Source organism: Hyalella azteca, unplaced genomic scaffold, assembly GCF_000764305.2.
Source record: "Hyalella azteca isolate HAZT.00-mixed unplaced genomic scaffold, Hazt_2.0.2 contig15032, whole genome shotgun sequence".
NCBI classification, from domain to species: domain Eukaryota; kingdom Metazoa; phylum Arthropoda; class Malacostraca; order Amphipoda; family Hyalellidae; genus Hyalella; species Hyalella azteca.
Window position 1 is genome coordinate 62,389 of NW_025944898.1, and position 18,274 is coordinate 80,662.

Consider the following 18,274-nt stretch of genomic DNA (forward strand, 5'->3'; position numbering starts at 1 on the left):
TTTGAGATTATTTATGTTGATATCGCCTCTTTTAAGCTGCCTTAAGATATATATTTTCAACCGCAATCTAATTTTCAATGGCTTTTGTTAAAATTAGTTGTTATTATTCGTTTAAAATTATATATATTGATCAATGAAAAATAATTTGTCGTTGATTGGATTCTTAGCAAAGCTGCAGTAGCTCGGATTGAATTTTCAGTAACGATTACTCAGTAAATTGGTTTTCCGCGAACACCGAAATTGTACAAAAAAATACAGCAAAATGTTTTTAGGCAGAACAACTTTTACAAATTGAAGGCAGATAAAAATTATTATTCCAAAAGAATTCATCCTCTCAGTATGTGATGAAACATGCTAGGATGACAACTTGATCAGTCCAAGAACGCCCCACTAATTATGAGGGTAGTTTGGCGCAGCCCTCATGAGGGTAGTTAATTAGGCATAGCCATAACCTGCCAAATATGGTAAGTATAATATCAATTATTGCATGTAACATCAAAGTTATCACGTGGCGCAGAACAAATACGTGATGAAGATGTTGGAGCGTTCTGCCCGGGAGCAGCACCGCTGCCATTGAACTAAAAAAAATATATTAAGGGGGAAGAAGAAGGCGGATTAAGAAATGTGGATGCTCGCAGTGACGCAAGGTTTGGATTTTACTTTTGTAAAGAATTGAAGTTATATATTTGCCAAACATATCGTGTCGCAATTCAAACGGATAGATATGATATCAACAGGAGAGGGAGAGGAATCAGTAATTTGATGAAAAAAAAAAACATTCATCCTTTGGAACACAAAAAAAAAAAAAATTAGCTGAAACCTATTTGACGAAAATAATACAAATGTCAAGAAAAATTTGGATATAGATTGTCTCATGGAGCTGAAATATTGGAATTTAGGAACTCAAAATCAGGAAATTTAAACGTATTCCAATCCTAATTGTTCTGCTATCAATATTTCAATAAACCGTTATACAATATACAAGAGTCTTCTTCAAGCTCATAAGTTTTACTTCCATTCTCGTTATGAAATTTGTTCCTAGAGTAAAGAAAAAATTGAAATTTTGATGAGATTTATCACGAAAATTCATTCATTACAATGAAAATTTATGAGTATTCTAATCCTCATTGTTCTCCTTCAACCATTTCAATAAACTGCTATGACTTGTGTAAACTCGCAAGGTTCACTTCCATTCTCGTTACTAATTCTCTTCGAGAAGGGAAAGGGTTTCCCCGTTTCCTCTACTGTTTTCCTTCAATAAAAACTTAACTGTTTCCCCCATAAAATGGCAGCAGCAGCAGCGGCACCCGAGGCGACCTTCAAAGCAAGAGTCAGCACCCACACCCGCTAGCTGATCGGGTACTGAGATAAAGTTTCCCCACGAGGCAAATTGTCAGTTCTCTTGCAGACTGAGTTTTCTTTTATCACAAAATAATTAAATTTAGGAAAGATATTTATGGCGCGCAGTGATTTTATCCGGAAATGAGATCTCGTGGACACATTCTTCCTGAAAATGAGCTAAAATTTACGTTCACATCTCCCGTACTTTGACATCATATTGTATATGCGTGAAATTTTATGGAAGCAAATATTTTTACATTTCTCGTTTTGTCTTGCAAAAATTATTGCTTATAATTATTATTCTTATATACATCGGAATAGACATTATGAAATAAATCCAGTAGAGTTTTGTAAAAAATATTCAATGAGACTAAACGTTCAATTATCCGCTGCGTTTTGTAAGGCTCATGCGCAGATGCTAAACATTCAATTATCCACAGTTTCGAAGTAGTTCATTCTATAGAGAAGAATTTAATGGAAAACAATAAAATTCTGCAACAGAAGCGCAATTAACTCAGGCCTCGATAAGTCACGAATACTTATCTCCAAGATTTGAATTAAGTAAACAAGCTATCGTAACTTATTACATAAATTTGATCAAAGTTTAAAATAACTTTATCAGACTCGACGGCTCAAAATGCGTAAATAAATAAATCAATGCGCAATAATTAGCTCATGAGCACAATGCGCCAACAGCTGAACATTAGCGGCGCGCCCAAATCTTCCGATTTTAAAAGCAGCGTTTCAGAATGTTGGCTAAAATATTGTTCATGATTTGTATGAAGTATTAAAGGTAATGCCTCATATTATCAATGTAACATCGCATTTTTTTGTGCCAAATTGTATTATCTAAGCCCAAATTTACTAAACAGCTACCAAGTCCAGATTTTTAACATTAGAGCGAAAGCCAACTTTGCTCACATATGATGTGACTATTTAAACTGTATATTATAGTTAACTTAACTCGAGTACAAATTGAGATAAAAGTATTATTTAAACTTTAGTGAAACTAGCAATAAGGTGGGAAATGTAGACGTTTTAGAAATAATAATTTGACGCCATATTTGCATACAAACAATTTGCATAGATCGGACTCGATGGGTAACATAAATAATCTGAATACATCAAGAGTTACCTTCACCTCCAAGTTTAACAGTCTTATACTGGGAGAGGAAAATGTATAGGGCATTGAATTATATTTTTTTAATATCTGAATATGATAAAATCCCAACAGCTTAGCGAGAAGCCAAATAAATATGCAAAACAAAAGCAGTAAAAAATTTTTAATATATATTTTTAGTTTTAAATTATTTTGCACGAAGAAACTATTAATTAATTCGCTTTATTTCACTCTAAGGAATGAACGCAAACCCTTCCATTCAATTACTTCGACAACAATTTGTTTCTATGTTGTTCTTTAAATAAATCATCTAGACTACGGTGGAAACTTGATATTCAGATCTCTCCATTCACAATCTAACGACGCCCACAACCAATGCAGTCGCTCTATAAACTTTGCTACTGATATATATGCAAGACACGTTTTAAAGCCTTTATTGAAATGCAAATTTCATAGTGCATGAACTCAATATTCTCTGTTTTTTTTTCTTCGGCCAATCAGAGTGAAATGCTTCGGGAACGGACACGTTCGTTAATAGAAGTCAACGTGCATTTATTAGTTCGTTGTGTTATGGCAACGAAATTAATTGTTGTTACTAGATGTTGTCAAACAAGGAAGATTTGCATGCTTTTTTTCTGTTGAAATTAAATTAAATTCCAGAGAAAGTTTCGGGAATTTAGATTGCGTTCCTGGTTTCGCCCCTAATCAAGGGTTTGTTCTAGTAAGCTTTTGTTACAACTTTCAAATGAGTTGTGAAGCTAGTTTTACTTTTGAATCCATGACTTTCGAAAAGCTGAATCAGAGTCGATAAAGAAAATATCATGGCAAGGGCATTTACAAGTGTCATGTTGAGGCTTACTTTTGTGTCATTAAATTAGTTTCACATAGCGTTAAATAATAGTTAGGTTGAATTTTAAGCGAAAATTAAAGTTGTAAACGAATTTTAAATAAAAAATTATAGACAATTTATTTATTTTGGAAAGAGGGAATAAGGCTAAAAAACTATCTCTGAAAAGCTCAGAGATTGTTTGAAGAAAGATACATACATTTACATGATAACGCAATCCTCTATACCCATCAATGAGATGTGCAAATTTGATCGTGCTGGAATATTCAGTTACACTATTTCAATATCTGGGGTGAGTGAAGTTATGATTGAGTTATAGAATCCCTGTCGGCTCTCAGGAAATTTTCTTGAGTGCAAGATTCAGTGAACTTGATATAGTTAAACAAATGAATGACATTTTTCATATTTAATACAACAAGATCAATTTTCCATCAATCAGGCTATGCTATAATCAAATATATAGTGTAATGACCATGAGCGTCAAAAAAGAACACAAAAGTAAGACTATATAAGTGCACACAACACACACTGCGCCATTTATAAAAAAAGTCGGGTTCAAGAAAACACAAGGCAAGTAAAAGTAATTACTGCTCTATATGCGTTAAACATTTACTGTTACTCATTAGTTCTAGCCGCCCAGAACATGACACATAACGAGAGTTTTATTTTATCAAAAGAATACTCGCAAATAATGGGATTTCTGAATTTTAAGTCGTTCAATCTTCTTCATCATCGCTTTCATCGTCGCTATTAGCTTCACTCTCCTCCCTCTCTTCATCGTCACTATCACTTCCCTCCTCGTCATCACTTGCATTTCGGTCGTTCTCTTGGTCTACTCCATCTTCGTCCTCTTGGTCTACTCCTTCTTCGCCGTCGTCCACCAGGGCCGTCTTATCAGCATCCTTCTCAGCGGCGTTCTTATGAGTTTGGATTTTCTCAGCAATTTTCTCAACGAATCTCAGGCTTTTATGTTGTTTTTCGTCTGACTCTGACGCTGAAAATGTTTTGTCTTTAGACTCATCCGCGTGCTCGTTGTTGCCATCAGACTGGGAGTCTGTATTGGACTCTCCTGATTCCTCAGATTCATTTTCAGATTCCGATTCTACCGCAGGTTTATTTTCAGATTGCGATCCTACCTCCGAGTCGTTTTCAGATTGCGATTCCACCTGCGAGTCATTTTTAGATAGCGATTCTACCTCCGATTCGTTTTCTGACTGCGATTCTTCTACAGATTCATTTCCCAATAGCGATTCCTCCACAGATTCATTTTCCAATTGCAACTCCTGCTCAGAAATATTTTTTGATAGTGACTCCTCATCAGATTCCTTCCCAGAGCTTGACTCTTCCTCCGATTGCAACGAATTTTCAGAATTTTTCACATCAATTGTCTTTACTTTATCAACCGACAGCAGCTCACTGTCAGATTCTTGCGCTTCAATTGTTTGGTCAGGCTGTGATTCTATTACAGAGTCAATTTCATTAACAGGCAGCTGCTCTTTTCCCTCTTCAATCACATTTTCTGACTGCAATTCAACGTTGGAATCAGATTCATCAACGGACAACTGCTCTATTTTACTTTCGCTGGCTTGCTGAGGCCACAACTCTACCTTAGAATCAGTCTTGATTTCTTCCAACAACTTGCCCTCAGCTCCAAGTTTTGTATCACGTTTGGGCTCAATTATAGGTTCAAGTTTATTTTCAAGTTTAGGTTCAGGCATGGGTTCAAGCTTGGCTGGAAGGGTTCTCGGGAAGTGACCGACAGGGACCGCCTTGCCTCGGAACACCGATGCTCGGTCGGGGGGCACAGGCAGGAGCGCTGCCCCACACACCTGTACGGCAAGCAAGGGGCGTTAAAAGCAGCGAAAATTAAATAAATAATAATAAGTAATGTTGGGCAGCTAAATTTAATACCAGAATATTACCATTGAGTTTTCCTTTTATAATTGGGTAGAAGAATTATGGTGTCAGAAGCATACCCCGGCCTTATCTCTGTCTATAGCATTGAGAAATTATCTGTTGCAATTAATTTTTATGCGCTCACATTTCAAGTACAATAGTTTGCGAATGAATTAGACGTAAATATTCCGCGGGGAATTGATAAATGATCAATATAACAATCCTGGCGTAATGAAACATATATCGAAAATGAATTATGAGCACATTATGCACAATAACCTCCGTTTGCAAATTTTCGTGTCTTAGTTTAGAAAGGTTTATTATGTCAACCGATTATCTAAATGACAATGGAACTGAGTGGCAGCTCTGTTATTCTGTTCGATAAAGTATCGCTCCAATATTAACACGTATAATGTTAGTGATAAGAAGCGAGAAAATATTTTAAAATGTCTGAAATTGCCAGAGACAGTTCTTGACTGCCATAAAGATAACATGCACGCTGTGATTATCAAGAATCACTCATAATTGAATTAGTTTTGGTTTGATTGATCGGCCTTTGTTTTTTTATCAGTAGCTACCTAAAAACTGTATCAAAACGTGAGGCTAATTCAAGGTCATAAATGACATGTGGCTTAATTTGGAATTGCCATGCAGTCTTAGCAGCCGTTGTGATATTTCTAAAATTTAACAAGTTAAAAATTTGAGGCAATGAATCACCCATTGTAACATCCACCACACAATCATACATCCATCAATGAATTTCATACACCGAATTCAGTTCGTGTATCGCTCAATGAACAAATTTCACAAGACATTAACCGCAATCCATGGCGTCATGGCTTAGCTGTTATTAAAAGAGCGGATAAATTTTTAAAATATAATATAGCAGATTGAAGCGGTTTAATTAAATATTATTTAATAGAAATTAAATTATTGAGATAATACTCACGTAAGTAAACGTCAACGCTAAAATACATAAACGCATTGTGATGGATTGTAAGTTCAGATTTTCGAGCAGTAACTTTGAATGCACCTCGGTTGAGAATATTCTAGTGAGAATTTGATATTGAGCCCTGGGATCTGTGGCTTTTATATGTTGCGCGTTGCAGCCTTATCGGTCTTTATCTGTCTTATCTCACGATGGCACATGATGGTTTTCAGGTGGCAAGATAAGAATATGAATCACTCGATCTGAGCGGTTATGAGCTACGCATCAAATGCAATGAATTAAAAGTAACGCCAATCTTTTACAAATTACATTCACGTTGAAAGAAATTTCGTCTGTAAATTCAAAAATATAATGCGAGTTTGAAACATGAGAACCTTCGACTTCATATTCTGACATTCACGCCATGTAATTAAGAACAAGCCATAGGCTGAATTACGACCAGCTTATATCCGGAACAGACATAGTTGACGTCAATCAGTCACATGATGTTAATCAGTCACATGATGTTAATCAGTCACATGATGTTAATCAGCTTCCCAACCTAGAAAGATGATAGATGAGCCCGCAAGCTGGAGGCTTTCCCACGCGGGCGGCGAAGGGCGAAAAATTGAGGCGAGCCATCGATTGAGAGAGAACCTCTGTTAAATAGGAAGTTTTTATAATAGTTGAAGTATTAAATCCATGTTTATAATGAATCATGTTCAATTAATGAATTACTTTAATGCTAAATTATTTGTCAATAATTTGTCACCGCAGGTAAGCAGATGTGCGAGCAACATATTTCACAGCGAAAATCTGCAGGTTGTGATCCAACCACAGTGGTAGCCTCGTTTTCACCTGATCTCGTACAAGAACGTAATTCAACATCGCGATTGGTGGAACAAAATTTCATCAAGCCCACGACAGTGAAGATTTCACGTAGTAGGAAATGCCTCGAATGTCGTCAGGACATTTTTCAAAGAAGCCTGGTTATAAGGAACGAGAAGCCTGACGCCAATCTATCATGACTTGAGTTCGGTGGGAAGGATGAAGGGAATGCACTAACATTAATTTCTTTAATGGCCCAGTCATGCTGGCTCTCGAGTAAGACAGTTAGCAATAAGGTTTTATTAATAGAAGGCGTAGTTGAAACTCGGTATCCAACGCTCCTGTGCTCTGCATGGTCTTCAAACGACATTTTCAAGAATGAGATTTTTGATGCCAGTTTTCAAAATAAAAGCTCAATTGGCATCAAAAATTGGCATCAAAAATTGGCATCAAAAATTGGCAACACTGTTGATGAAAGATGCAATTCTCAAATGCATTATTATATGGTGTCCATTAGTCATTTTTGAACGTCAGGATAATAGTGAATAATTAATCAACGAAAATAAATGATAATGATGCAACCAGGTCGAGCAAACATTCATCGAGTTAAATACAAAGAAAAGTGAAGAGGTAATTTGCCATTTTTAATGACATCGTCGACATGAAGTTTCCATATCCGTCATCAGCGTAAATGACGACCCATAAATGGAGTCAAAACAAAAAGTAGTAAAAGAGTAAAAAATAGTTTTAAAACAATTCGCTCGATTTTATTAAGTACTTATAAATTATTTGTCAAATTTTAAATCTCATTTTCATAAGGAGCATTTAAACAAAAATGTATTCTTGTTTTTTTTTCTGGGAACAAGTTGACGTGATTTGAGTATTAATTTTCAGTTTAGTTTTAGGAGTTTCCAGCCTAATTTTAGGGATATATTACATTAGCGATCCTTGAGATGTAGCCATTAAGCTGCTAGACCCAGGCATGTTTCGTGTCACAAGGACGAAGGCTTCTTCAAAGTAGGCTAATGTCGCTCCTTCTTTCATGTTGAGAGGCTCATCAAGTTCAGCTGACGTTGAGACTCGATGCACTGTGCCAAGTCTTCAGTCTTCAATTTCCTGGGCTAATTTCAGCGCCTAAACCAAGCATGGATCGAATTTCTCATTAATTAACAGAAGAGATAGAAGAGGAAGGAAGGATAGAAGGATATAGGAGGATAGATGTAATATAGTAAAGTTTATTCAACGTACTTTTTCAACAATTTCAACAACTTTTCAATAAACTCAGAATTCCAATGTAATACAATATTTTATTCAGGCTTGCGGTTACTGTTTGGATGGAGCTGTATAGTATGCGTCAATGAGGTTTAATCAAGAATTGCTAGTTAGTTAGAGGAGAATGGGCTTACGACGTCACCAGGTTTGCTCTTACTGCTTTGTGCAATTGCTCGACAAGCTTGCGACTCACCATAAATAACTACGCCTGAGTCCTTACTAAAGCCCCTGTAAGTGGGATAATCCTAAGTTCCTGATCTGTTGGTTGTTTGTAGCACCTAAATTCTGAGTCAGAAACAATTGCGCATTCACGATTTGAATAAGTAAATATATGAACGCGTATGGAATGTCTTGTCATTCAATAACAATGCATATTATAACAGAGAAATGAAGTAACAACGGATATTAGTTTTGGATTTTCAGGCCCAAAAAATAAATCTATACTATTTGTTTTCGCCAGTGAGTAATGATGGAAGAAATAACATCTTTGTGAGTATTCTAGGATTGCTAATGCTAATGTTGGCTGAGTATGAAAATAATGTATTTCAAATCTGGTTTTTAGCGCATTTTCTCATTTATGGAAAAATGCACTATTGTGCTCGCCATGTCCTTCTATCTCTCTGTCTGTCAGTCCGTCTGTCCGTCCGTCCGTGACCAAAAGTTTTCGTCGACGAGAAAATGCGCTCTCTGTCACTCACTGCAGTGAGTACTGAGTTATATTTTTTATTTAAATTTTACTGTTTTTTTAGAAAGGCAGACTTGCGCCTCGTAATGCGCGCAGAAACTCCCAAGAAACGCACAAAAGCAGAAAAATATAACTCAGTACTCACTGCAGTGAGTGACAGAGAGCGCATTTTCTCGTCGACGAAAACTTGAGGTCACGGACGGACGGACAGACGGACGGACAGACTGACAGACAGACGGACATGGCGAGCACAATAGTGCATTTTTTCCATAAATGAGAAAATGCGATAAAAAGACAAAAAAGCACAAAAGACAAAACTGATCGTGGCCTGGCACAGGAGTTGACAATTCAACCTAGCAATGCTCGCGATCAGCTTGAAATTCAGCCCAAAATGATAATACCCTTCCAACTATTTCAATTCCAGTTAAAGCAGTCGAGTGGTAGTTATTCATTATTCAAATTGCGTACTGGGGACATTCTTGCAGTACGCAATTTCTGTCCGCACCAACATCAATGAAACGTTGGTCAAAAACAGACGACGTGCTAAAGATGACAAATTTCGAGTCATCCCTTTTAGGCCGCCTCAGACTGTAATCAGAGGCTATATGTATATATAAAAGTTTTAGAGTCTGCTTTGCATTTATAAGCTCTTGATGATGGTTGGGTGCTAAAAACCATCTCATATGGACGTACAGTCAATTACCCCTGAACCTCAGGGTAAGGCTGAACGATTTCACAGGATATTTTCAAACTAAATATTTTTCCTCAATTCATTTTCTCCCTCTCTTCCCTTATGTGCCTGGAAGTCAGTAATGGCGTATAGTGGACATTTGAATGCAATAAAACTTACACGTTTGAAGCCATTTGAACCTGCCAAGTTAGAAGGAACAAAGACGAATTATCGATGCGTTCTGTTTAAAATAAGAAATAATTTACATCACAAGTGCCAGACATTTGAAGGAGTCATGTCATTAGCGGTTGTGAGCTCATCATAAACGCTATTTATTTAGTAGGATCTTTGGTCCTGCCGGGGCAGATATCGCGGGATCCCCGCTAGTTTTGTGTCGGTTTCAACATCAACTGCAAGCGGATTTTTTGCGTCTGACCGGTTGAGAGCGGCTGTGGTAAATACGTAATAATTCTTCGTAAATTATGTAGAATTTGAAGATATTGTAGAATATTTTGAATCAAATTCTTCTTCCTTCTTAAAAATAACCGACTCTCAAACAGATAATTTTTTTATTTTTCCGTTTTCATACGACAAAAGAGCAGCACGCCGGATCCACTATTCGGTTGTCAGGTAATGCTATCAATCATCTTCTTTGTCTGCATTGAAAATTCTCTAGAATTTTCTAGAAGTTCTTGGAAGAGTGGTTTTCTCAGATAAATTAATTCAGATCTGTTGCTTATACATTCAAATGCGCTCTATAAAATCCCCGTTAAAACTCCTGCCTGAACGGATAGGAATTGAACGCCTGCCTGCAGTTTTCATAGATCAATCAAATATTTTTATTTGAAATTGAAGCCAAAATAAGAACTAAATTCAATTCATGCAAAAAATTTGATCAAAGATGTGCCAGCGGTTGAATACATTGCGGGTTACTTTATTCAGAAATTCAGTCCGTCGTTCCGTTCACATCTGAAGACCACGTTTTGAGACATCGCAGATCGTTTCTACTGTATTATTTTTAACATAATTATTTGAATTATAGCATGAATTCGAGTTTGTTTTAGATTCACTGGTCTGCGATCATAGTAAATTATAAATATTTCAGTCAAAACATTACACGGTGAAAAAAATACAGGGGTAATTAGCGAAATATTACCGTAGAAAGAGATCACATCTTGATAATATCAACTTTACTGAGCTGTCAATCTGCAAAATTTGACTCCGTTAAAAATATATAAGATACATATAAAAATCTTACAACAGATTGCAATTCCAAAAATTTCAATGTTTGTTCGTACATTAAAACATAAAACAAGCAAAGGTAAAATGGAAGGCATCCACTTGTTTGTATTGCGTTTGACAGCAGACGAAGTATCACTTTCAGACGCTGATTGCACGCTGATAAACTTCTGGTTTACCAACTGTAAAATAATCCAAGACAAATATTTCAGCGCGTCTGGCTCGAAAGAGTTTCTGTATCTAATCAGGGTACCGTATTGAGGTTGATAGGCCAGTTATCATTAAATGCGTGCGCCTAAACCGAGCATGGATAGAATTGAATACCGAGTTTATCAGATGCAGATGTGACCGAAAATAAAAATATATCTGTACGGACAGTACAACAGTTTCCTTGTCACCTTAATATAATAACTTGTTAGTATTATAACTTTAATTTTTGTTGATTGAATCTTTTTAATTTGAAATTCGGAATATTTCAGTCTCCACGAGAATTTTTTGCAAGTATCTCGGAAGAAAAATTAAAATTTTGCAGCCAAAATCAGAATTAATGAAATGTATAACCAACAGACATTGTCGTCTTATTCTTTCCTAGATGCTTTAGCTGTGGTCAGTAATTTTCTGGTTCATTGTTTTGCGAGCGAAGAAACTACACACAAAAATGAAATGCTCGAAGAAAAATTACACTGTGTGAATATCGTTAGTTTTTAATTTTATGTCTGATGTGCGAGCGAGCGATATTATTCTTATTTTTTACGAGAGATTATATTCATGGCTTGAATGTAAAATGTCAATCTATCTGCTATTTGTTTTCAACAGGCAATTATTGACAGAAAATTATAGCAATCATGCAAGCCAAATCGTTACAAATTTGAAAAGCTCGAAGTGCCGCTTATGTAGCTTTTCTGAACCTAAGCTGCACAACAGTATACGTGCCCTAGTTTCTTGCATAAACTTGCCTTGACGCTCGAGAGACGCCTGCTCAAACCCAGGTTAGATTTAGTAAATTTGATATTATCTCATAATTCCATTTTTAGCGCATTTTCTCATTTTTGGAAAAAATGCACTATTGTGCTCGCCATGTCCGTCTGTCTGTCCGTCCGTCCGTCTGTCCGTCTGTCCGTCCGTCCGTCCGTCCGTGACCTCAAGTTTTCGTCGACGAGAAAATGCGCTCTCTGTCACTCACTGCAGTGAGTACTGAGTTAAATTTTTTTCCTATTGACTGCTTACAAATTTTAACCAATTACTCGTTTCGAATATTCCATAAATCGACTTTAAAGTGAGCAGTATTTTGGTAATGAACAACCGAACTGAAAATAACCTTTTGCTCTCCATTAAAGTTTACAAATTTTGTTCCTAAAACCTGGAAATGTTCTGAGAAACACTTTTATTGCTTATACGCAAGTTGAAAGAACGACTTTGAATTAATGGGAGCCAAGCATTGCATACGAGATGAGGCGTTTCATTGCTCGCATATCGTGTCGAGGTCATACACTGACGTGAACGTTTACTAACAAGTATGAGGGCCCATCTGACAGCTAGCCCTCCATTTGTTTATGCTACCTCTTCAAAGCTAATGATGCTGCTGCGTCCGTAGCTCGTATGCTGTTGTTTTTTATGGTATACTTAAACTTGTAAAAGAGTTTAAAGAAGCTCTTTAAAGAGTCATTGAAGATGTGTACTGAACAAACGCCTAGCTGGTTTGAATCTCGTCTCAACTTTCTCATTGGGTTCGGTGGACAAGTCTGTGTCACCTGCGAATCATATGTTCGAGACAAAACAGATCATGTAAATTACGTTGCTTGGAACTCATTATTTAATTATTTCCATGCGATCGCTTTATTTTTGGGAGGATAATGCGACAAAATGTTTCCCGTGGTTGGCAATGAATGCATCTCAATTAATAAACCATCTATATTAAATAGATAAACGAATAAGTAATAATTAGCTCGCACATGTTCACTTGTGCAGCGATTCTCACACTGATATGTACAGCGATTGCAATACGTGCATCGTAAAAACGAAAATATTAGTTTTCTTCGCAAGTAGGCAGTAATGAGAACAATTTTTATGCACAATCATCTTCGAAACAAAAACGAGTTCAATTAAAATTACAGTCGAGAGAAGGATTTACACACAACATAAATGATCGAAGCTACGGTTGCTCCCTCGTATTGCCTTCATTAGAATTCCGCTCGCTGGGAAGCAATGCATAATATAATGCAATTCACAAAATATGCAAATAACGTACATTTCTGCGAGGGAAAATGGATTAAAAAGTCTTGGCTGCATGAGCCTGTGAAATGTAAATCGAATTTTCCTTGAAAATACTTTTATATCACACAGAGAGACCCGTAATGGAATTATACATTTGAACAAGAACGAGAATATTCTCACGCAGGTATACACGAAAGAGCAATTAAATTTCATGTCTGCCTATAAACAACTAGTAAAATTTAGTGCATATTTTCTGCATAAATATTTTTGGCCAAGCTCATGTGTCCGCAGTGGTAAAACAAAATTTTTTCGCTTGCACAGGTTTTCAAAGTTTGCGTTAGCAGCGACTAAACTCCTGAGTTCTCTTGGAAAAATCGTTGTTAATAAATCTTATTTCTATTAGGAAATGTTGGAGGGTTTGTCTGTGTGTTGTAAGCCTAGCACTGATAATATCTAGGGGTTGTGGTGCTTATTCATGATACTTATCGTGTCTGCATATAAGCAGGACCTGAAAATTCATTCTAATATAGCTAGAGAATGCGAAAGGATTGCAGCAAAAGTTAAAAATAGATTTTGCTTTTGATGAATATAAATTTGATTTGTAAGACGATAAAGTTTTTTTACGTATTCCGAAACAAGAGTAAAATGAGAAATGAGAGTCCCATCTTCTATGTAGAATGTGGGTTTGAAGGACTCTTTATTTCACTTGAATACATAACCTCTTATGTTTTCAAGTGTTATGTATTATGTATTCTTATGTATTCCTCTTATACGGGATTAGGAATTACGGGAATGATACCAGAATTCCCAAATTGAAGGAATTATCATGACTCAGTAACGCTAGGCTCACCTTCTATATACTAAATAATAATGGGAACATATATTTTCGTATGAATTTGTGTTTTCTTCAACAATGTAAGAAATAAATAATATTTTGAAGCGTTAAGAAACCGCGAAAAAATCGGAAAGCACATTAGGACGATAGAAGTTTTTCAAAACTTTCCCTGGATTCGCTTCGACATAACACGTTTATGACCTCAATTTTTTGACCGGTTAAGGATCATAAATCCTCCACCGACAAGTTTGCACATCAATCAAGCCGTTACTTAGATTGAGCAACATCGTAAATCAATCTTGGCGCGGCAGCCCTGATGAGGCTACGAGATCAGTAAACGCTCCAAGCCTCCAACTGAAGTTCACACTGCTGGATTTTACGTAGTTTTCAAGCTCAATAGAAGCAGTGTATATGGAAACTCAGTCAATTCGAATATGATGAGGAGGGAACGTAGAACTGATCGATGCATTTATTTCTACAGGACTGTGAATAATATTGCTTCCATCCAACACGCTATTTGTGCACTGAAGAGATTTTATGAATATGCTGCTAGGAGGATCATGAATATTATTGTTTTGTGAAAAGAAGCAAGAATCATCAGCTTTCAAACTCAACATTAAATTTTGGTAGTTAACGTACGACGTTATCTAATTTTTATCACATACCATTTTCTCATTCTCTCATGATGTTCGATTTTCTAGCAGAAATTTTTGGGCATCAAAGCCAAGACATGTCCATATATATGAGCTTCTTGCGAGGAGGTTTAGTTTGCTCTTTGGAGAACAGCAAAACGCAGCTAGTACTAGTGCTGGGATGAGCTGCTATATATAGGGCTTTATTTGGATTAATATATTCACAACACTAATGTAACCTACCTAGAAGGATATTGATGTTCAATCCACACGTTAACGTTTAATAGATGAACATAAGAAAAGCGAGAAATATGTGTGTGGTGTGGCGTGGAGCCTTAATATTGTGTCATCATTTCATGTGATCTTTCGTAAGCTCGTATTAATTGTCGTTCGCACGCAGCTCGGCCACAGGTAATCATCGACAGCGAAGGTTAAATTATTTACTTTTGTATTGCGCAGGTTTGAACGAGACCTGTTTAATTTCTTTCAATTTTCAATCAATATTAAGTTCTAAGCCGGTTTTAGCAACCCTTTTTCCCATTGCGTGTTTCGCCTGCAACTCGCGCTTGATTATCTGGAGCAGCTCGCAGCTTTCCTTTGCGTATCGTAAATAATTTACCAAATACTTCTTTCCACATCCTGATAATGGAAGAACGTATACACTAATTGTCGCATTAGAAGTCAAACTCGAGGAAACTTGATGGAATTTAGCCCATGAGAATTCATAGAAACTGATCCAAAACAAGCATGTGTCCAGATGGAAGAAGCAGAATCCTTTTTCATAGATGATTTTTACGGGTTTCAAACTAACATATCCTATTCAATATTAATTTAATTTGCGAGCGTAAGAACATATTTTTAGAGCGTGCATAGATGACATTCGAAATAAGGAAGATAATATATGAGGATGAAATTACAGAAATGTCATTGTAAGCAGTGTTCTGCAGTTTAGTAAGACGAATTATTACGCTTAAATAATATATTTTCGTAATATCCCTGTTTGGCTCCTGAATGACTTGTTACTAATGAATTATTCCCAATTCAGCAAAGATGCAATCAATATAAAAGTTAATATTTCTCAAACACAAAGTCAAATTTAGAGAAGTGTGAATACAATATTCAAGAAATGCAATTAGAAATGTTTGCCTTTAACGCTCAATCTCTTCGAGTGCACTAGCTGAAGCGTGCATGAAGCAGTTGCAAACAGTATATTTATTCGCCTTTAGATTGTTAGTTTCATTTTTCTAGTGATTGTGAGAGTATGTGCTAAGAGTAAATAAAAGTAAATTATATAATAAGAGTAAACTATATTTTGAGAATAAGCTGTATATTGAAAATACTGACAAAGATGTAAGTAAAGAACAGTTTTGAATTAGTTCATACGATTAATATTTTCGTAAAAACTATCAATGGTATAAGTTGGAAGCTTATCTCCTCAGTTGTGCGTGAACAATGAGTGTAAGCACTCACGACATTAATTTATTCTAAGAGTGCACAACTCAATACAAAATGTTGATCTAGTCGATCTCTGGCCCGAGTCTCCGGCAATATTGTGAATTGGTCGGCAAGCTGTTGACGCTCCAGGCCCTCTGCTTCCTACGAGGGAAGCTAATTTAATTGCCTTATTTTCTAGTGGGTTCGGCCTACCTGTAGTGAATAAACAAAAGTGTAGGAATGAAAAGAATAAAAATGCATTTTAAATAAAAAGCTAGATGAATATTTTGAAGCTTGCTTTTGAGACCAATTGAGAAATTAACGTTAAAACGTTCATCCTTTTAAAGATTTCTGTTCTAAATTCGATTAAGTTTGATTTCACTTGAAGTGAAAATTTTATTGACCTTAAAATGAACTATACGTCAGTGATTAATGCGCCTGAATTACTGAATAACTTCATTATTATAACTTCATTATTAAAGGTAATTGATCCGACAAAATCTAAATACAATCGACCAGAAACTTTAATTAAGAAGTAAAAAGTAAAAACTGGTTCAAAGTAGATGTACAAGGTGATTTATGGAAGCTTCCTGATTTGAGAGCTCAAGGAATAAACTAGTAAAGATATCAATACCATATGAATTTTATTGAAAAATACATCATCTGAATTTTTGTTTCATTTAGTTTTAGGGATGACATCGGATAAATGACGGCCCTCATTGTGAATGGATTCAGTTAGTCGATTTTTGAAGTTCCGCTCAACTCGCTGAAGCATAACGATGGGTGTGTTGGCGATGGCTTAACGTATGTTGTTCTTCAAATGAGGTAGGGTCCTTGGACAGTCGTTGTAAACAATCGATTTAAGATAACCCCATAAAAAATCATACGGAGTCAAATCGGGGGATCAGTCATGACAAAGAAGGTCACCTCTCAGGGAGATGAGGCTAAATCATCAGAATAACAGCATGTTTACTTGCTGAACGGTGTGGAGAACGCAGAAACGCTTCTCTACTTTTTTCTACGTTTACAGGTGTTGTGGCAGTCCACTGACCCCCAGACCCTCTTGCATTCACACTTCCACTTGCCCTAAATTTATTCACCCACCTAACAATCGATTTTCGATCAGGAACCCAACCTGAAGGACGAATACGGAACCGAGTGCGGAATGCTCGTTGAGTAACGATAATGAAACAGCCATTAAAAAATACGCCTGCTCACGACAATACGCCTGCTACTACAGCAAGCGCACTCTGCTCACTTGTCCAATGTATAGTTGAACTGACTAGGCGGGACACAAAACTTCATGACGTTGCCTTTCATATGAAATACTCCACGCTTTATTCCTACAATATCAGGCTGTTTGGCTCGAAATTCCATCAGGAAATTTCCGTGAATCAGCCTGTACATGCACACGAAACTTATCCGGACAGACAATAGATTTAAAAACTATTTATCCGGACGGACAATACCTTAAAAGCTGTTTGTACGGACCAACAATCCCTCAACATACTGTTTGTTCGGACAGACGATATCTGATCAAACTTCTACCGTTCGGCTAAAAAAAGCAAGAAACAGAAAAAAAATAATCGAATTTGCCAGCAAGCTAGTTGTGCCTGGAAAAAATAAGTTTCTCGTTATTTTTAATTTCAAATCAAAATCATCAAATTAAAATTCAGGTGTGAATTTGCCAAGCTTAAATTAATGTTTTTACGGTTCATGCCATCATCGAGCAATGAAATTCGCTTCCGGCTTTCTAGAGGCCTCTTCTGTGTTCAAACATACGCCGCAGACAGCGCTTCCTGGTGGAAAGCCCTCGTTGTAATCGAAACATAATCGAGCGGAGGGATTGCTGGCGAAATTCAAGAGGCATTTACGCTGCAGTGGATATCAGCCAATACATGAGCCCTTTGGTAAAGGAAATTGCGTGTGACTCCGAGGTATACATGGGGTGCAACACTCCAATTGAATCAGCTCAGTTACTCCAGTAATGTGGAGTAACGATTTCAGCTGCGGAAAAAGTATACATGTCTTAATCTATGACCGAAAAATATTACATCTTGGGCAGTTCTATGAATTATTTAGGTTTTTATGCATAAACTAACAGCTATTTATTTCAAATATTTTTCTAGCATTTGAGATCAATGCATGACGTAGTAATCCGAACATTACTAAAACCTCGTATCATAGAACATGGACACCATTGATCACATATCATTGATATCAATGGATAGTCTGATTATTTACAGTAACATTTCCATTGACGAAAAGCAAGAATCAATAAACTTTAATCTCACAAGCTTTATTTCACTTTATTAAAATGTTTCAATTCACGT

General features: G+C 36.4%; 1 protein-coding gene across 1 annotated transcript; it reads right to left on the reverse strand.

Moving 5' to 3' along the window:
- Positions 1–3,699: 3,699 nt before the first annotated feature.
- On the reverse strand, positions 3,700–6,255 carry LOC108679505 (clumping factor B-like). Its single transcript, XM_018168132.2, has 2 exons — positions 6,154–6,255; positions 3,700–5,137 (listed from the first exon to the last, which is right to left on the reverse strand). Exons 1-2 carry the CDS (start codon positions 6,187–6,189, stop codon positions 4,025–4,027), a joined length of 1,149 nt encoding a protein of 382 aa, XP_018023621.1. The 5' UTR covers positions 6,190–6,255; the 3' UTR covers positions 3,700–4,024.
- Positions 6,256–18,274: the final 12,019 nt, after the last annotated feature.